General features: G+C 36.3%; 2 protein-coding genes across 2 annotated transcripts; both read left to right on the top strand.

Annotated features, from left to right (window-relative positions):
* Positions 1-5997: 5997 nt before the first annotated feature.
* Positions 5998-11678, top strand: LOC120006382. The gene is made up of 6 exons (XM_038856404.1): positions 5998-6167; positions 6272-6350; positions 7263-7380; positions 7525-7955; positions 8518-8854; positions 10402-11678. The coding sequence occupies exons 2-6, from the start codon at positions 6316-6318 to the stop codon at positions 11467-11469; spliced, it is 1989 nt and encodes a 662-aa protein (XP_038712332.1). The 5' UTR covers positions 5998-6167; positions 6272-6315; the 3' UTR covers positions 11470-11678.
* A 5554-nt stretch (positions 11679-17232) lies between these two features.
* On the top strand, positions 17233-20670 carry LOC120006575 (RING-H2 finger protein ATL8-like). The gene is made up of 3 exons (XM_038856645.1): positions 17233-17728; positions 18295-18392; positions 19884-20670. The coding sequence occupies exons 1-3, from the start codon at positions 17570-17572 to the stop codon at positions 20311-20313; spliced, it is 687 nt and encodes a 228-aa protein (XP_038712573.1). The 5' UTR covers positions 17233-17569; the 3' UTR covers positions 20314-20670.
* Positions 20671-21357: the final 687 nt, after the last annotated feature.

Raw genomic sequence — 21357 nt, 5'->3', positions numbered from 1 at the left:
CCACTGTACATCGATGGAGAATTTAGAAAAATACACAAATCAATCTACATAGCAACACCATTGGATATGTATACATCGAGAAGAAGAGAGAAGGAGAAAGAGTGATTGCCTGAGAGGCTGTGGAAGAGGTTCGGCGATATCAGCCGAAGCAGCTCGAATCCAGTGATGCATTTTTTGGTCTCTCTGTGAACTCTGAAGTCTGAAGTGGTTCCGTCAGAACTAGGAAAGGAAAGCACCGTCTTTGTACCTAACGGCTAGAAAAATTCAAGTAGCACATCGTGGGTCGGAATTCAGATGGATGGGTTTGACTTCGACCCGAAAGCAATTTTATTTATCCTCATGAATTTAATGCATTTTAGCCATAATTTAAGGATCCAGGGGTCGTCCGGTTCTTATCATTCAGTGCTAAAGACCAGTACTTGTTTCAGCCGTTGGATTTGTACAATTAAATCCAACGGCTGAATATCATTTGGCCCATTTTTAAGGCAAATTCCAAAATCATATATCATCTCTCTCACGCACGCAGCTCTCGTCATCCGGCCCACTTTCTCAAACCAGATCTCGTCTCAAGTTTGTTGAATAGAAGACCAAATCCGTGAAGCAAGAAGACTCTACCTTTGTCGGAGACTCTGCGTCGTTGAAGACAACGTCTCCTCATCTGCAGCTCTATTTTTATGACCAGATATTCTCTCAAGTTTGATAATCTTGGTCATGCATGATGTATTTGATTTTGGGTTATTTATAATATAGTCTTGAATGATGTGTTTGATTCTCTGTTTGTTTTGCCTTTAATTGGGAGATCCAAAATAGTTAATAGATGTTGCTATCACATTGAGGTTTTTTGTAATATGCTTCTTGCTCCTCTTGTGCTATAATTTGCCCATCTTGCTTTCATATTGAGGATTTTCTTTCATGGGTTTATTTGTGTATTTGCTGAGTTTGTTCAAATTACTGGATGTACCATTGGGGTAGTGAGATGGTTATTGTCAACATGAGTAAGATAACAAGATTTTTACTCCAACCATAATGAACACTATACAGAGACAAAATTGAGAACAATTTTAAGTAATCCATCCCACAACCCTGTAAATTTTAACACACCACTGACATAAAAATAAATTGAGAGGTAATCTAACAAAGGTGGAAGACTTTGCAAAGTAAATCTAACGGTTCACTTTTTTCCCCATAATTTTGTTTCATCTCCCTCTCTCTTCATGCATTCCTCTCAAAATTATTCTATCTCTTAGACACAAATAAGAGATTCAGAATCAGAGTCTCAGAACCCAAGTGAAATACAAAGATTGACTCCCTTCTGGAGTGAAAAGCTTATTTTCTACATAAAAAGATACCGCAATTGTTCACTCTTGGCATAATAACAATTAATCTATTTTGGAGAACAAAAAAGTAGTTGACCATTTGAATATATATCTATTATTCACAAACCCATACGAGTTTTGTTTATGTTTGCCCTAGTGGTGATCATTGTTCATACCAATCAAAGTATCCAATGTTGGGTTGTACTCCTGGTACTGTTGACGATGACGATAAGATGACGATGGTGATAGTTGCTGCCTCAATCAACGACGAGGAGAATGATAGAGATGCGCTGCCGCCTCGGTCACTGCCTCCGACGAGATCTGCGTGAGAGAGATGGATATCTGATTTTGAGATTTTTACCCTAAAAGTGGGCCAAATGATATTCAACCGTTGTATTTAATTGTACAAATCCAACGGCTGAAACATGTACCGGCCTTTAGCACCGGATGATAAGAGCCGGATGACCCTCCGGATCCATAATTTAATATTTTATATGGCAAAAAGTTCTTTTTAAAATAGGGTTTCAAAAAAAAAGTTTGAAACACTTAAAAATGAGATATTTTTGGAAAAAAGTTCTCTTTTCAGTTTTTTTTTAATAGATCCAAGTCAAATAATAATGAGTCGGAGAACCAACTAACTTTGGGGTTCAAGTGGCATTTCATCCCTAATCCCAAATCATCTGTTGCTATGCTTCTGACCTCTAATTTCTATATAAAGAATACGACGAGCATACATATTCTCTTTCAATTATATTTGGAGGGTCTACTAGACCCGACACATAAAAAAGTATTTATTTTTATTGTGGTTCTTTTATTTTCTGAAAAAATAATTATATAACATTTAGCTTACATGCATATTGAAGCATTTTGCATAACATAAACTAAACAGTAAGATGGAGTTATGCGTTCCTCATCCATAAAGTTTGACTAGTTCCTCCACCAACTCATCTTTCTCCTGCCCTCCTTTCTGATGCAAATTGGCTCAAGCCTCACACTTAAGCAATGACACCAATAAAGAAACAAACAATTTCATAATCACTGTCGTTGGAACTTCAAAAAAAGGATTCACTCCTTAGAATAAAGATTTTATCAAATACATCATAAGTAATTTTTAACATAGAAAGAAAACAATATAAATAGATGGAAACGTGTGCTTAATTATGGCAAGTTCTTCATTGCCTCCCTTGATTATAGCTGCCGAGATTGAGCTAATATTTATTACCCATGATCAACTCATTTGACCCTCCTTGGGCCACATCAATTCTCATAATATCTTGTTGAAATAGTGCGTAACTTCCTTTCTAGTATTCATGTGGTCTTGCATAATCATAATCATGGGCTTATCTTTTGCACCCATTATTGCATCAATAGCTAGATTATTTTTCTGGTATCTTTTAAAAAGAAGATGGTTTTTGTCGATCAAGACCCTATCGAAGAAATGGGATATGATAATGTAAAGATGATCAAATAGCTAGACAAGAATGAACAATCATCGATCGTGTTTGTTCCTCTCCTTTGGGAGAGAGTACTTCTTAACTAAGGAAGAAAGAGAAGAAATAGGCTATGGACTTGAGATTAGTAAACTTCATATGGGTCATTACTTATTAGGTTTCATGAAGAATATGTCAACCTTGAAGAAGCAAAAATTCCATCCAAAAAATCTAGTTTGGATTAGAAAGAATGATTGTTATCTAAGGCAATGCATTGGAGGGTATGTGAATCATTGTGGATGGAGTTCAATGATGGAGATTATGTTCGGGTACATTTGGCAAGCAATTTTTAGTAGCATATATTATACTTAGTAGCTTATATGCTATTGCCTTGCCAAACAATCATTCTACACCCACAATTTCGAGTACAATAAAGGTAGCATTTTGAGACAATTCTAAAATTGTCTCTTGGAGAACCATTTTGAGACAATATGAGTTTTGTTCGCTAAACTACCCTCCACTATTTATTGAACTACTTAAATTACCGCTTCTTTTCCTCTTCACATCTTTTTTAATTATTCATTATGAATTATTCACAATGAATTTAATTATTCATTATAAAATTATTAGATAATAATTTAATGATTCCTTAAATAATTCTTTTAATTATAATTTTATATTTTTTATCTTTATTTTCTACCAACAAATTTACAACCAAACGTTACCAACATTTTAGGTACCATTATCTGCAACCATTTCTTACCAACATTTAAATTACCAAAATTAATGCTAACATTAATGGTATTGTAAAAATTGTCCATCAAACGAATCCTGTTTCTCAAAAAGAGAGAGGAGAGAGGAGAGAAGAGGAGAGGAGAGGAGGGGAGAAAATTAAATACTGATTTGATGGGTTTTGAAATGGTGGGCATATCTCAAATTTAAGGTATGCAAATTGAAAACCCTAAAATAGGGTACCATTTAAGATATGTTTACTTGAAAAATGTACTCAAAATATATTTTTTCATTGTACATGCTCTTACACGTTGTTGGGAAGAGAAGTATAAGTTTGTTTAAACTTCTATTAAAGCGATGTATGCTTCTATTTGGCAACCTAGAAAATTAATAGACATCACAATCACTCCTCTATGGATTTCTACCATTATCTACCCAAAAAATACCTTAAAGTCGTTGCCATTTCATCTCCAATTCAGAGTGACACATGCATAGATTATGCACTCGTGAATTGTCACTATATTTGTATTAGTTCTCAAAGTGCTTGCATGACTAGATCCATGAAGAAAATAATTCCATCAGAACGAAAAGTCTAAAACAACCATATTTAATTTATTTGTTTTGCCACTTCAATTGCAGTTTCGTCCATCAATCGTAAGTGATGATGCATAGTTTTGTTGGAATATTGTCAAATCCTTCTCTTCTGCTAATCAACCGAAATCCTCCTCCCAAATATAGTTTAAAAGATGTATAAACTAAGTCAACAAATTAGAACAAATAATTAATTAGTGTGTAATTTATCAATGAATTTTCCCAGTTAAGTTGCATCATATAGTCTACAGACTCTACACCAACTATTATATAAACATTTATTCTCTCTTTCTAGTTCTCTCTATATATAAAGCACTTAGACAAAGTAGACTCAAATTGATAGAACAAAATAGCCAGAGATCATCAAGAAAGAGAAAAGGCATGGAACCAAGGCAAAGAACTATATTAGTGTCTTCATGTTACCATGGCTGGCTAGCTCATGGCCACATATCTCCATACCTAGAGCTAGCCAAGAAACTCACAAAGAGAAACCTCTACATATACCTTTGTTTTATAACACCAATCCATCTCAATTCAATGTAACAAAAAATCTCTCAAAAATACCCAACTTGTGGAACTCTCCATCTCCATCTTGTAATATTGTTTTGATGAAGACTTTCAGAGAACTAGAATGAAAGTATCTAGCTAGATTATTTTTCTGATATCTTTAAAAAGAAGATGGTTCATGTCGGTCAAGACCCTATCGAAGAAATGGGAGATGAAAATGTAAAGATGATCAAATGGTTAGACAAGAATGAACAATCATCGACTGTATTTGTTCCTCTCGTTTGGGACAAAGTACTTCTTAACCAAGGAAGAAAGAGAAGAAATAGGTTATGGACTTGAGATTAGCAAACTTCATATGGATCATTAGGCTTCATGAAGAAGAGACTATCAACCTTGAAGAAGCAAAAGTAAGACTTGAGATTAGTAAATGTCATATGGATCATTAGTACACTTTGAATGCTAGGTGGTTAACGAAGTTGGGGTTGGTTTAGAAGTGAAAAGAAACAAAAGTGGGATGTTTGAAAGGGAAGAGATAGCAAAGGTGATTTGAGAGGTAGTGATGGAGAGATGGAGAAGTGAAGAGGAAATATTAGGATATTAGTGAGCATTTGATTCATAAAGAAGAGGAAGAGATTGATGAAATATTGGTCAATCTAGTTGGACTTTGAAGATTCATCACATTATTCTAATGTAATATATGTTTTATATTTTACACTTTGATATATTTTAATCAATTAATAATTGCAATTTGCATGATGCTAACCTCATCTGATTGATTGAAGACTTCATTGATCTATGTTGGTTAGGCTTCCTTTCTTTTTTTATAGAATTACTGCTTGTCCCAACAACCCAACCCAGTCGCTAAGGTGTATGGTTAGAAATTAAAGAATATGTAGAGGCCATAACATGTTTTTTAAATGCGTATGAGTATGTAAAGCCCATCACATGCTCTTTAAATGTGATTCATATACCTCAATAACTGGTATCATTGAAATTCCAATTATTGAGATAAATATCATTTCGCTCTTTTTATGAAGCTTCACTTAATACAAATAACTAATAAGCATTTATTGGACTAACCTCAAAGATAAAAATAGATTGTTTACAACTCTTTACGCCATACAAAATTATCTTTTGAAGATATTATATGTGACTAGACTCGACCGCCCTTTCAAGTCTATACAATTTGACATCGGAGAGATTCAAATCCATAAACCATTGATTAAGTCGTTATGAAGTGACTCACCACAAAAATCTCCTAAAGAGCAGATCGTAATGACAACTCCCGACAAAATCAGTGTTGCCAAACAAACACGACAGATGTTTTTGACAAAGGGAAAAAAGACACACACTCAAAACGACATCAAAAGAAGCGTAGAAGAGCATTGCATAGCAGAAACTTGTAATGCATAATGATGCTCATGGCCCCTCTTCTTTGTCCATTACAAAAACTAAAAGAAGCTTCTTTGTTCGTTCCCAACGGATCCAGAAGCTCTTCTCTCTCTTTCTCTCTCTAAAAGACTTTGAGCGTGCGTGAAAGTTGAAGTCTTCATAAATAGGGTTCATTCAATGTGTTTGCCGTCTCTCTAAGGTATGCCCCCCCCCCCCACTTCTCCCAATTCTTTATTTTTCTCACCGCTACAATCCTGGAGTGCTGTGAAATCTAAAGTGGATTTGTGTCTCTTTCTGTTACAGGGATTGTTCAAGTTGGAGTTTTGTGGGTGGTGTTGTGCAATAACATGTCTAATTCTGGTCATGGCAAGCAAGATCAGAGGTAAAATCCATATGCTCAGGATTTTTGGATTCCTTTCCCTAGATTTCTATTTTTTTGCTCTAGTTTCCTCTTAAGGTTTTTTTTTGGGTGGCATCTGGATTGATTTAGTCTGTCCTCAAGTGCTTTTGAGTGTTTGAAATAGTATTCCACGGCTTACCCTTTTGTTTTTTTGCTGAGAAAGTCGTGGAAATCTAAATCGGAATGATAAAAATTGAAGACGTAAAGCATAGAAGCAGCTGAGCCTGTAATCTACTGATGCGATATACTGAAGTGAGATCCAGATTTTTCAAGACCAGAAAAATATCATACTTAAATTTGATTTTTTTTTCTCTCTTTCCTTATGCGCATGAACTTCTATAAAGTACTTGGTGATTGATTGCTCTGTGCCTCTGTGGTATGGAAATGATAAGGCTTAATGCCTAATGAATGGACTGGAAAATGAAGTTTAAGTCTCTGTGCTTAGAGAATTTAAGTTCATTTTTAAACTAGGTTTTTATGGGTGTAGCTACTTCTTACGTCAAGTCATCACTCATCAACTACTACTCCATGGTGGAGGTTTAGAAAGGCTTTTCGTATCCTGCGAGTTCTAGTGGTTTCATTTGATGTGCCAATTCAGCTTTAATGTTTGGACATTGTACATAGCTTAACACAGTGGATTGTTGTTTAATTCCGTTTCAGACAAATTACTATTGCATGTCTTGAACTGAAGATAATCATATGTGTTAGTGCACAAGTGCGTGTGGTTCACCCCCGCATGATGCACAGAGTTGTGCAGGCAAGAACTTGTGGCTTGGCAGCTTTATTAAGATTCTGCGGATTTGCAGCTCTTTGTGCTGGTGATGTGCAAGTGTTCTGTGACCTTGGTTTGAAATAGATTATGGTTTCCTTGATTCTCTTTTTGTCACTTATCAGGACAAATTCTACCATGGAAGATTCAACTATGACTATTGATTTCCTTCGTGCACGGTTGCTGGCTGAAAGATCCGTCTCAAAAAGTGCAAGGCAGAGAGCGGAAGATCTTGCAAAAAGGGTATGCTTTTTATTGTTTTTCTTCTCTTTTGACTTTTTTTTTTGTCAAAATATTTGGCCTCAACCTAATATTTGGATAAGTGATCCTCTCCTTATCATACTTCCATTCTGTCCCTGCACAATACTGATTTTGTTTGTAAAACAGGTTGCAGAGCTGGAGGAACAACTGAAGGTTGTTTCTCTCCAAAGAAAGAAGGCTGAGAAGGCAACAGCAGATGTTCTTTCTATTTTAGAGAACAATGGGACAGGTGATATTTCTGAGGCATTTGATTCGAGCTCTGAGCAGGATACACCTTGTGAATCTAAAACGGGCAACACTTCCCCTAAAAATGAGAATCCTGTTGATTCGAAAGTGAGAAAAAATGAGTCTGATGAGCTTTCAGGATTTGACCCTGATTTTTCTCCATTGCCTGGAAGAAGCTTGTCTTGGAAAGGCCGCAAGGATCCTTCGCGCTCTAATGGAAAGTACAAGGATTCCTTGTCAGATAGAAGAAGCAGCTTTTCATACACTGGCTCTTCTTCTTCAAAGCAATGTCGGGGGAGTTCATGCCGACGGAATAGACGCAATGAGACAAGGTTGGTGTTAAGATTAATTTTCTTTCCTTGATCTTCTGATCTTTGTGAGCTGGGGAAGAAAAATATTGGTTTTGCTGTTCTGCTGATATGTAGTTGTATTATGGTTAACATTGTTCACATTTGGAAACCCGTCGGTCTTGTTGAAGGACTTTTAGTTCTCTGTTGCTTCCCATCTTGAAACTTTCATTTTGACCTCATAATGCTTGCGATAATCATCTGGTTTCCTTTTGGAAAGTTTAATATAATGTGGAAAACCATAAGGGCATCCCAGCGTCCATCACCCCACCTCTTGTAAAGGAGAAAAAGAGGAAAGAAAGGAAAGGGATTGAAAGTAAGAAGAAGAAGAAGATGACAGGATTTGCAGTTCTTTAATTTTCCTGGAAATTAACAATTTAATGGAGAAATTTGTTTACCCTATCCCTCCGATTCTTGTCCTAGTTTGCCTGTCATAGATTATATATATATATTTTTGTATATGTTCCTAAGCGTTGTTCTTACTTTCTGTGATGTGAACTTTCTATACTATCTTCACAAGAGTTACATGGTTGTTTTCTGCTGACAGATCAGTATCTGTAGATTCACAGAATGACTCTAGCAAAGGCGATTCTCAAGAAAATGGACTTTCAACTGCTTCTGAGAGTTGTCCTACCCCCTCAGATGGTGGGCAAGAAATCTCAGAAAGAGTTGCTGAAAGTCAGAATGAGAAAAGTTTACTAGAGAACGATGGCTCGGAAAATGGAAAAAGGTTAACTAGTAATGAAGTTGATTTCACTGGGAGAGAAAGAAAGATGGAGCAGGCACTAGAAGATCAAGCAAAACTGATTGACAAGTATGAAGCAATGGAGAACGCACAAAGAGAATGGGAAGAGAAGTTCAGAGAAAATAATTGCAGCACACCGGTATGCTGGACTTCTATGTATTCTACTCACACATTATTGAATTTGTTTTATTTCAAATTGATAGAATAAAAGTACTGTGTATATTGTTGTTTACTCTGGGAGTTAAAATGATCTTCACTAGCTTTAGGAAACTTGAATTTTTCTGGTTGTAAATTGAATTTTTCTATCTTCTGTTATTTGATTGAGTTTGGAAGTTTGCATTAGTTTTCTGCCTCTCAAAAAAAGGAAAATACTTGTGGTATTTTTCTGAATTAATGCTTCATGACTGCTTATATTTCTGGCTGTATGTCTTGTTATATGGTCTTCTTATTTTTGTTATGGAAAGTGTGGTCATAGAGCTTTTTAACGTGTTATTCTTTTTTGTGAGCTCAAGGGGGGGAGGATTAAAATCTAGAGGAAGAGGATCTTGAGATCATTAATTTGGAATTTGTTTTAGCAGCTGTGTCGTTGTTGCGCATGTTTGCATTTTTATGCATGTGTTCCGCTGCCATGTGCATATTAGATTGGTTCGGATGGGCATAATAGTGACAGCATAGATTGCTAGATAAGAAGATGGGAGGATTGGACATTTCCATTGACAGCTTCGTGAAGTGGGTTTGGAAAGTGTTATAACCTAGGCTGTGGAGTGGGGAGAACTTAGGACACCTTCCATACACCTTCTGTGTTTGTTTATGACTCCCGGAGGTGTTGTCTGTCGTACCATAAGTCGTAAGGTTGCAGCTTGAAGACAATGTCATGGTTAATGTGCCCTTTTAGTTTTTAAATTGTAGGGTCAAGTGTCATAATTTGAAGAAAATGTGGGGGAAAGACCTTGCCACTTGAGACAAGAATCCACTTTAAAGGGAATACAAGTTTGTTTCCGTAACATAAGGAATTTTTGCAAGAAATGTGGATATAAGAAGCATCTGCATTTGTTTGCAAATACATTATTGCCTCTTAAAAAAAGAATACAAATAGATATCATCTCTGTGTCAAGCTAGGGGGTGGTACCAGATACCATGACCCACTCATATCCTTTCAGCAATTAGAGAGAGAGAGAGTAAATTACATTGAAAAGAGCCTAAGTTTGGGTTGTTTTGCTTGTTGAATTTCAATGTTCATCGTTTGTGATTAACACATTAATTCCCAGGTATTTGGGGTATTAAATTTATGTTCATAGATTTTCACTAAAGTTTTGTGCTAGTTGTTCCACCTGTTGTAACTCTCCTCCTTCATATGGGATGTTTTTATAAGAAACTTGATGTGGTTCCTTTGATGAATCTTAATACTAAAAATAAGTGGCTAGTGCAAGGAAGACAAGACAAATAAAATATTCTTAAAGGTTATGTTATGAAACTATGTAGGTGATACTAAGAATTCTGTGATCTGTTTAGGTTACTGTAATTTTTATTTTCTTGTGAAACGTTTTCTTTATTTGAAGCACACTCTGTCTATCTAACATATGTTAATGTTGTACCTGAAATACGCTGTTTCAATCTCTTGCCTTTCATACGAGATCTAGTTCATGTGTTGACGTTTTGTTCTCTTCCTCACTGCAAATTATGTAGGATACGGGTGATCCTGGAAGCCACTCAGATATTACTGAGGAGAGAGATGAGATCAAGGCACAAACCTCAGCCCATGAGTTAAAACCGGACAAGCAAGATGGTTGCTTCCATTTGAAAATGGATTCAGATCTCCAAACTCCATGTGCAGACTGTATGCAGGATCAAAACTGCAGCAGTGGCCATGCTTCTGTTTCCTCGACTCAAGAATTTGCATTCCCCACAGAAGTTACAATAACTCAAAGAAGTTGCAATCAGGAGATCCCAGAAAAAGGCTATTATCCTTCTTCACACATATCCCAAAATAGTCAACATTCACATGTCTCACATGATCACCCTAAAAACCAGTCAGCTCATGCTTTTTCATCCAACAGCGATTTGAATGGCTTCAAAGGAGAAGATTCTGGGAGCCAAAACGGCCACTTTGCCTTGGTGCCTCACGGAGAACGTGGTGTGGGTGGTGTACTGGAGGCACTTAAACTAGCAAAGCAATCTCTGAAACAAAAAATCGGTGGATTGCAATTAATTGAAGGTGGATCTGCTGAAAGGACTGTTGGACTTTCTATTCCTACAGTGAAAGCTGGGAACCGAGCAGAGATTCCGATTGGATGTGCAGGGCTTTTCAGACTTCCTACTGATTATTCAATTGAAGCAAATAGAACGGAATTTGTGAGTCCAGGTACCGAATTGAGTTTGGGAAACTACCACCCACATACTGGAGTTAAGGTTACTGATACTGGTAATCCTTTTCCCAGTTCTTACATGGATATGAGGTCAAGGTTTTCTGCTGACGATCGATTCCTTGTCAGCCATAATGGGGAGAGTGGGTCAAGATTTGCTGCTCAGATGTCACATTTTGATCCTTACATGGATAGAGGTATGCTCTCTCCAAGTATATACACATACCCTACTCTCCCTCTCCCTACCAATTTCCATTACCCTGACATGATGCCGCGGATTCCCACTAGTGAAGGATTGTCAAGAACCTTGTCTAGTAGGACTGTTAGCATACCTCCATCTGATCACTTGTTGTATAATGACCATATCAGACCAAATATGTATAACAGATAGTGGGTTCTGTAACTTTTGCTAGGGTTTTTCAACTTGCCAGTTGCCAATGCACAAGGGATACTGAACAATGGTTTTGTAGCATGAGAATGATATACTTATATGGTGGCTCTTGGAATGCCATTATCTGTTGTCAATTGGGGTTTATGTATTCTGTAGTGTGAGCTTTAGTTTTGTAAAGAAATGTAACCATAATAATATTTCTTCAAATATTCCTATCCTATAATGGAAAAGATTATCGGTAATGATAGGGATCTCAGTAGTTGATATTCCAATTATCTCAATTGCTAGTTGTATGCATAGGATTTCATGTGCGTCATATATGAATTCACGAATATACTTGAATCATGTATGTTTTAAGTCGGCCATTGAAATAATTGAGATGTCCATTGTTAGGATGTTTATCATTTTCGAAAAATTATTTTCGGTTTCGGAACCAGCAAAGCCCAAGACTATTATGCTTATGAGAAATTCTACGTTTGACCAAGACTGTTGACCTGATCCTCCCAACACAACCTGGAGAATTTTCCATTGTTATTGAAAAGTCTTCACAAGTACTTGGTTCTAGATAACTTATTTGGTCATGATTTGCTATCTTATCTTCAATTGATAATCAGTCATCAACGCGTACTTAGCCCATTCAAATGCTTGAAAATCTCATATTTCAATCTTTGAGTGATCGACAAGTCTGCCCAGTGCCCAATCTATGTGTGTGTATATATATATATATATACACACACACACATCCACACATACCCACAAACAACCTCGTCAAGCAAATCCCCCCCAAAAACACAGACAAGTTACATATTCAACACCTTTCTTCAAGCATTCAACTGTCAAAAACCAGCAGATTAATCATGTCAAGACCTGAATTGAATGACATACATCGATACGGATATCCAACTCAACCTGCAACAACAAGTACTAGTACCTCAAATTCTGGCCAATCTCCATTTCTTGGAACATTTGATGATTTAGGACAACTAGAAGGTCATTTATTCCGCAGAAGATGCAATGATATGGATGATTATTATTACCAGAGAATTCAGTCTCACGCAGGTACCAGTACAGTTGATCCGAGGTTGCTGATGTTGTTGGAATTTTCTAGGGAGCTTTACAGTAGAAGAAGTGAATTGTTCGAGAAAATATTCCCAGGGCTTCATGATGAGTTTATAGAGTTGCCTAAGAGGATTGATGCAATGTTGTTACAAGGGGAATTCAATAATTTTCCCCAAACACAAGTTCGGAGTCTGCAGAGGAGTTTAAGCGTTGGTTCGCCGCGAACGCCGAGTAGTACCAGAGGGGAAGAAGACCTTAGGCTCCAGCGGTTCAAGGTGCGTACGTTGGTTGTTGGTGGTGGTGAACCGGGTGACCGTGGTGGTAGTAGTGGTGGTCAGAGTCAGAGTGATACTAAGAATGGCGGTGGTGCCAAATAGATATTTTATATGGCCACCAAAAAAAAGAAAGAGAGTTGTTGATGTCTCATGGAAAAAAAATAGTTCTAAAAATGTTATTCTTTGACTCTTTTATTATTTTTATGTATATACCAAAATAATAGTATATAACATATATATAAATAAAAGAGGGTATAATATTGATATGTGCATAAACCCGAGGTGTCCAGCCTACGAGCACATAAATTTTTTCGAATAAATTGAGTCGATAAATTGGTGCAAACTTCGACGAGTGATTACAAAGATATTGCTCATAATGAGAATAAACTCAAAACGTTCCGAATCTATATAATTTGACAAAGAAGAACACCAAAGTGATTCGCAATTGATCCACCTCTTCTCTTTTCTAAGGATTATTGTTGTGAAATTAACATATATATGGATCCTTCACTAGTCCTTCCGGGGCATCCCATAAAATTATAGCAATATAGAGCCTTCAATTATAAATAAAATTAAATGCTGATGGTGACAACGCTTCAGCCGAGTCGAGTTCTTGAGGCGACGAGGAAATTGATGCAGGGTTAGGAATCCTTATTAAATTAGAATTTCCTTTAAATTGCAATATTTTCTTTAAATTGCAGGTCAAGTCCTCATTAGAGTAGAATTTCCTTGAAATTGCAGTATTTCTTTTAAATTAAATAAGCATGCATACTTGCTTCTAGGTTTCCTAATACTACTAGGATTTCATTGTAACATCTATTTAAAGGCTTGTTTGCCTTAGTAATGAGTAGTATGAAATTTCACAGTAATATTTGCAATAGGTGAGGTTCCTTTACAAGCTCAGTGAGAGATTGAGAGTAAAAGGTGAGACTATTCAATCCAATTTGAGAGATTCAGGGCAAATTGTTCTAAAATTTAGGGCCCGTTTGGGCAATCATTTTACACAACAATATATTGACCCAGTTTGGCAGTGCGTATTAACACTGTGTTTGTGTCACGGTTACACCCGTTGGGCTTAATAAGTGTTTGGTTGTGCAGCCCATTGCGTTTCAGCCAACAAAGTTCATGTCCACGTCCCAGCCCACGTTCTAGCACACAACGCCGATCTCTTTCACTCTAAATCTCCATTCTCGTGACTCGAAGAAGATGATCTCCCCTCGCGACCTCCACGACATCCGCTGCTACGACTGAGCACCACCACGGGATTCGTGACCAACTCAACTAAAATCAGGTATGGCTTACTCTCTGTCACCCTCTGTTCCTCACTCTCCTCAAATATCTGTGGTGTTGCATTCAATTTTACTCCCTTTTCTCTCCTACGTGTTTCAATCCACTGCTCTCCACATCCCTCTGATAATTGCAACTTCCCTTTCTTTATGAATTTATTCACACTTTATTGTGCTTTAAAGACATCCATCTCACCAACCCAGGCGAAGTCTCTTATAATCCTAATTTCAATTAACCTGATAATTAAAGTTAGATTGTGCTCCGCCATTAGGCTGAAACAGGAGAAGTAACTTATCTTTCCCTTTGTGCTCTTATAGTTATACTCATTTATTGTAACTGATAGGAGATCTAGTCACTCTTAGGTTTTACTTCGATCTATGCCTTTTTTATTCGAGTGTGTGAGTTACGATTTCCTTGGTATGTTCTTGTTTAATCTGTGATGCTTGATTCGTCGATGGATATTTGAATTTGGTATCCTTTTACCTTTGAAGTTATTGTTCAGTGGTGGATATTTGAATTCAGTATACAAGTGTTTGATTAGCTTGATTATTGCAAGTAGTTAAGTGATCATTGCCATAATTAAATTTATTGAATAATCCAGCATGCTTGCAACTGAGATTCACCTGTATTTTCACCAAAGAACTCTATATTGTCATCTTAGTTTGTGAAATTAAGTGGATCCATTGAGCTTTTTTTTCTTTTATTGTACTTAGGCAACTTTCCAGAGTGATGCAGTTAAAGACCTTGACTTGTTTACTTGTTTGGTAAAAAGTATATGTTTCCACCTTCTGTGAACTATCCTTTATATGGATTCCCACTAATTTTCCAATGGTGATATTTATCTGCCAAATATCTTCCAATGGGTATTTATACTTCATTGTGCCTAGACTTATACTTCATTTACCCTCATGTCTACTTGGGATTTACTGTTTTGGTTTGCGCACACACTACAATGTGAGAGGAAGGTTTATTCCATGACTTTGGCATCTCCTCCACCTACAAATCTATCCTTGGCCTTACCTCCTCCACTCCATATATGCACATATATATGTATTCAGATATATGTATTCAGTGGAAGCATTTGAAAAACATTTACTAGAATAATTAAAAGAGTACACATTACAGGAGGAATAGCTCTTAAACTTTACTCTGCCCAAACCAAAGTGTTTGTTGATCTTTGTGTCGAACAAGTAAATGAAGGACGTAGACCTGGTTCACACTTCACCAAAGAAGGTTGGCAGAAGATAGCTGCTGGATTTTTTGAGAAAACAGGGAAGCGATATGATCAGCCACAATTCAAGAACAAATGGAACAATCTGAAGAAGGATTACAAATTGTGGAAGAAATTGCGCCTTCATGACACTGGGACTGGAGCGAGTGTTTCGGAGTACCAACCATTTATCAGTGAGGACATACAGATGTCAGCTATCCGCGATATGATTGCGGCTGAAGTTTTTGCATCGTATTAGATTACATTTTTTCCTTAATTGTCCAACGTCATCAAATTATGTAAAGTACTTTGTGTTAAACTACTATGCAATGTAAATATTTGTTAATTTATATCAATATTATTAATTATCTAGTGAAACATTTATATTAATATTATTAATACTATTAATTATCTACTGAAACATTTAAATTAATATTGTTAATTTATAATAAAATTAATATTATTAATTATCTCATATTATTAATTTATATTAATATTATTAATGAATTATATACACAAAACGTGAAACTGCGGTTGACATCACCTCACCACAGTTTTGAAAGTGATGCGTCAAACAGCTTTTGCGTTTCAACTCACCACACAGCACCATAATTTTACAACTCACAACACCGCACCACACCTCACAGCACTCCCAAACATCACCATTGTTTTGACTCACCAAACAAATTTTTTGGGGGGTTAGAATTCCCATACAATTTTTGAGTATTCTAAAACCATTTTATTATCATTTTAAAATTGTTCCAACCATTCTCAAACCATTTTGAGTCTATTTTCCTATTATGTCCTTGATGTTATTTGGACTCTTATTATTAATATTATAAAGTAATGTTATGTCCTCGCCGAGATAATGAGACCTTTATTATTAATATTGTAAATAAAATTAATTAATAAATTAATGTTATGTCCTCAATGGATAATGAGACTTTTATTATTAACATCATAAATAAAGATCTTAAAATTAATTTCAATGTCTTTATTAATATTATAAATTATTTGTTATTTATTTGAATATGTTATCACTTGATTGCATAATACCCTGAACGTAATTTGTCACCAGTAGTGCTAGGTAGCTCATATAGTGGTAGCATGAGAGCTCAACTCTCTTAAACGAAATTTTAAAAAGTTTTAACTTTCAAAATACATGTTAGATTTTTAAAAAAAAAATTCATATTCGAAATCAACACATAAAACTCTTTCTAACAAGATCCATTGTCGATGACTTTAATCGGGTGAATCTAAATTCCATTGTTTTTTTAATGTAATTTCAAAAGTAATGAATTCAAAACTAATCAATAAATTCTAAAATGTGCTTTAAAAAATAATGGAATCTGTATTAAAGCAATAAATTTTGAACAACGAATTATGAGATAAAATAATAAAATAAATTCATTCCATTGATTAAATCAATGAAATAAACTTGTCGGACTTCTATGAGCCACCAAATTGATGGACTACATATCATTTTCACAATAATTGTAACACCAATATTCTATCAACAAAAACACAATCAACACCTATTAGCATTTCAGGAATCATATATGTTACCATTTTTTATCAACATATATATGTTACTGTCAAAATTGTCTATCAAACGGACCCTTAATGTCTTGGTTGCTCAAACCTAAACTCAATTCTAATTTCAAACTACATCAGTAAATCTATATAGATAAGTGGCATGCCCTACTGTGATAACAAAATTTTAAGATATAAATGTGTGATAATTATTTTTTTTGTTTGAAATAAAAATTAAATTCAAGCATAAAAAATGTAATAATTATAAATCGTTGGATATAAATTCAACATCATCAGTTGTTGGATGGTTATGAATTTAATTTTTATTTTAGGAAAAAAAAAAGTTTAAATGAAGGGGAAAAAAAAATGGAGCCCTATAGGACATGGACATCGATATTCCGCCATCAAAGAAAATGCATATCATTATCACCACAACCACCAAAACGCAACTCAACAAAACTTTCCAAACACTTTAGTTATCCAAATCAATTCAGAGAATCCATGATCGCCCTTGAATCTCGCTCCATTAATTTCTAAAAAATCTTCCCCTCTCTCTCTCCTGCAAATCCATCGATGGGGTCTCTCAGTCTCTCAGCTTCTCTGTCCAGTCTTTCTCGGTCACTCTCCCGAAGAATAACACTGGCTTGTTAAGTTATACAAGGATTGTTGGAGATTCATGAGAGAAGGAGGTGGTTCTGGTGGTGAATTTGGGGGGCTTTGACTGGAGGGAGAGGAAATGATATCTTCGGGGCTTAATTTGGTGATGACGGTTATTGGATTCGCAGTGAGCACTATGTTCATAGTTTTCGTCTGCACGCGACTTGTTTGTGCTCGGATTCAGTTGAACGCAACGAGGCGTTCCTTTCCCATCGCCGTCAGATCTGATCTTAGCATTGTATGCATTCTCTCGATCACTTTGTCAATTCTGTTTCTTCTCTTGGCTTTTTTCCTTGTCTTGTGATTCAATAGATACTAGTTGTTGATTTTAATTGGATATTATTGTTTTTGCATATTGTTAAATTATGTTTGATATTACATATTTTTACGCTTCAATTGTATAGTTCTTCTTTTAATTTTTAATTATTTAGGTTTTTGTGGAAAAAGGCGGAGGTTTTTTCTGCCCATCTTTTGATCCGAATTATATTTCTGTTTGTTTTATCCTTGTGTTGCCTGATTATGTCCTGTCAGTCAATTGTAAGCTCTGGAATTTGCTTGTTCAATGTATTGCCAAACCAATCTAAGCAAAACAATGTTAATCCAGGTTGCGGAAACAAGGAAAAAGCCATGTTGAAATAGATGAAGAGTTTTGTTACTCTTTTATGGGATCTAATGAATGTCAATGCACGGTTTAATCCAATCTGTTTAAGCATGCTTCCAGCTATATTTTGGTTTGCTTAGAATTGGAGTCAGTACATTGCTCATGAAATAATCTTTGTTGGCCCTCTTTGCTATTTGCAACAGTTGGAACGGGGGTTAAATGGACTTGAGCCAGTAGTTTATGCCAACTTCCCTACGAAGAAGTACAGTGATTCTTTTTTCTCCAGTACAGAAGACACTCAGTATGTTCTCATCTTCTTTCTTTAGTTACTTATAGGAGACAGTTGTAAGATGGCTCGCAGATTCTGTATTGTATTTCTTGATCATTATTTGTCAAGAAATCATGGTGATTATTCTCGCTCATGTTTTTTCCATGGCATTTTTTCCCTGGTAGAGGAGTGGTCGACTTGAAAGAAATACATGTGTGGCACAATTCTTTCTTGATGTTAGGCCACCACTAAGTTAGATGCACGAGGACATACTCTTATAGTGTGGAAGGAATTATATAACTTGATTGAATGTTTTCGATATTGAGGAATGGGGAGGAGGGTGTGAAGTAGAGGCGGAAGGCTAATAATATCTGGTGGAGCTGTTTTGAGAAAGGTCTTCTAGTTACTGCTGGGAGGGTGCCCCTGAAGTTCATGAAGTCTGCACACATCTTTAGGAATATTACAGTAGAGGTACTTCAAATGAAAGCTGACTCATTATTGGAGAATGGAAGTGCTCTACGTATCATTGTCTAAGACAAAAGCTTGCCTTACTAAATATTCTTTTCAGGTGTTTTGATGTTCCTGTACTCTCCAATGATTAGGATCACTGAAACCGCTTATTAGAATGACATTGCAAAATATAGAGGGAGTTAGGCAGCTCTGTGAGAATTCAGCAAGGAGTTTTGCTTAGTGATGAAAGATGATCAGCAATTAAGATTTGCAGTGAACCATTACATATGGTTGTGAATATCATAGTTTCTGGATGACACAGGGATGGATCTGTATGTCTATGCTTGATATCTATATGACGCACAGTACAGCAAACTTGTTCTATGTTAGTTTAAGTTTGGGCCTTTGATATCTTCTCTTTGATTTTGGGGTATGAAGTGAACTGATACCTGAATTATGTATTTCTAATTCATTCTTTACTTTCCATGTCTTCATTGCACTTTATTTTCAATTGATCTGAATTTGTCTGGTGTCAGGATCACCTCATTGGGCCATACCAGTTTTGTGTTGTATATGATTGAATTCTTGTGTTTCTTCCTCATTTTTCTCTTCTTATTCTGTTATGGTTGATTGTATCATGAAATGCTTGGTCACGTATAATTTTAATTCTTGTTATATCATAGATGCTATTAATTTAGCATCCTTTTGACTGTACTGTGGATTGCACTCCCTTGATGTAAAAAAGAGAACTGCTCTTTCATAAAGTTTGTGAATGAAGCATCTCTACTAACTGTCCTGACTTCAGAACTATGATATCGTATCTTTCTTGCCTTCTAGTTTTCCTAGAGCCTGCAATTATCTCCCTTAAGAACACAAAGGCTAACATCTTTTTGGCAGTTTATTAGGAAGACTAGAAAGACAAGAACTGTTAGGCTTTAGGAAGACTAGAAAGACAAATGCCAACATCAATTACTGGCAGTGGACTGGTGGCAGCGCTTGGAATTTGTAGTTTGTGCAGACCTTTTTTATTTGGAGATTTCATTTTACTAATGTGCCAATTTATTTACATCACAGATGTACTGTCTGCCTAGCAGAATACCAGAGTGAAGATCTATTGCGTATTCTTCCCTATTGTGGGCACTTCTTTCACGTAAACTGCATAGACATATGGCTGCAACAGCATTCCACATGTCCTGTATGTCGAATATCATTACGTGAATTTTCAGATAGAAAACGTGGTATGCAACCAATGTACAGTTCAACTGTTCGTTCTCAGCTTGCCTCAGAGTCCTATGATACTCGTTCTCATCATCGTTTGTTGAATAGACGTGAGTTTCCATCCAGCACCCATGACAACCATGGGATGGACTCCAATCAGGAAGATCATTTTGTGTCTGGGGGTGATGGAGCAGAAGCAGGGGAAATTGTATCCCCAATAACAGAAGGTGATCAGATCACGAAGGACTCGAGAACGAAGCACGCAGAGAGCCCATCTAATTCTTAAATGTGGCAGAGTTTCTTAATTTAGACCTCTGCTGTGTTAGGCATTGGAAATGGGAAAAAGGAACTACTTCAAAACAGAGTTCGACTAGAAGTACCCTCGCAGAATTCCACCATTTGCTTGTAGCTCACTGTACGTATTGCAGAAATCATTTGTATTTTCATCCCTCAAAAGTGGCTGGTCTTTGGACAGTTTTGTTAGCTTCATTTGTAAAACTAGATGGGTAGAAAAAGCTCTACTAGTATTGGATGATATAGTACTTCTTGTATTCAAATCTGTTGCATCTTCCTGAGTGTGCATAACACGAGGTATGATATTTGCCGTCCGTTGTTCTTTATAAAGTTTCTTTGGTTGGACCAACGTAGCCCATTGCGCTTAATTATGAGCTATGAGTGTTTGCTGGGCTTGTAGCCCAATGAGTCACAAGGGCAGGTTGATTGATCCCTGCAGTCACTAGCTCTGATTCTGAATCACCCTTGTTAAAGCTACTATTGCTCTTACTTTTTTCTATTTTTTGGGTAACCTGGAACCCACTGAGCGGCCCACTAGACAACTAATTAGTAAATCCGAGTGTGGGAAGACAACACAGGGTGGGCACACACGGAGCTAAGCATGGGGTTCATCTTACAAATTACGATAATGAAAACTTAAACTCAGGACCTTTCTCACTTACGTTAAAAATTACCATAATCATTAAAAATTACCATAATCATATTCACGATCTTAGTCAACGACCCGTTTTACTATTGCTCTTACATTCCAAACAATACAATCAAACTAAGGTGGGGAATTTTTTTTTTTTAATTGAATTCCATGATAAAAGACCAGAGGAGAGAAGAAAAGGGGGGCATTCATGAACAAGTCTTAAAAATTGTTTAGTGCAACAACCAACTAATTAAAGCAAGCGTTGGTTGTTGGCCATAACTGCTGGTGGCAGGACGTATTTGAGTAATTGCTGGCTTGATGCATGACAAAACGTCAATTGGTTCCATGGACAGAAATGTTTACCATCATATCTAGTTAATCAGCGCTGAAGGACCTCTGAGG

The sequence above is a fragment of the Tripterygium wilfordii genome, chromosome 9, assembly GCF_013401445.1.
Source record: "Tripterygium wilfordii isolate XIE 37 chromosome 9, ASM1340144v1, whole genome shotgun sequence".
NCBI lineage: Eukaryota > Viridiplantae > Streptophyta > Magnoliopsida > Celastrales > Celastraceae > Tripterygium > Tripterygium wilfordii.
This window is presented reverse-complemented; position numbering and strand designations above follow the sequence as displayed.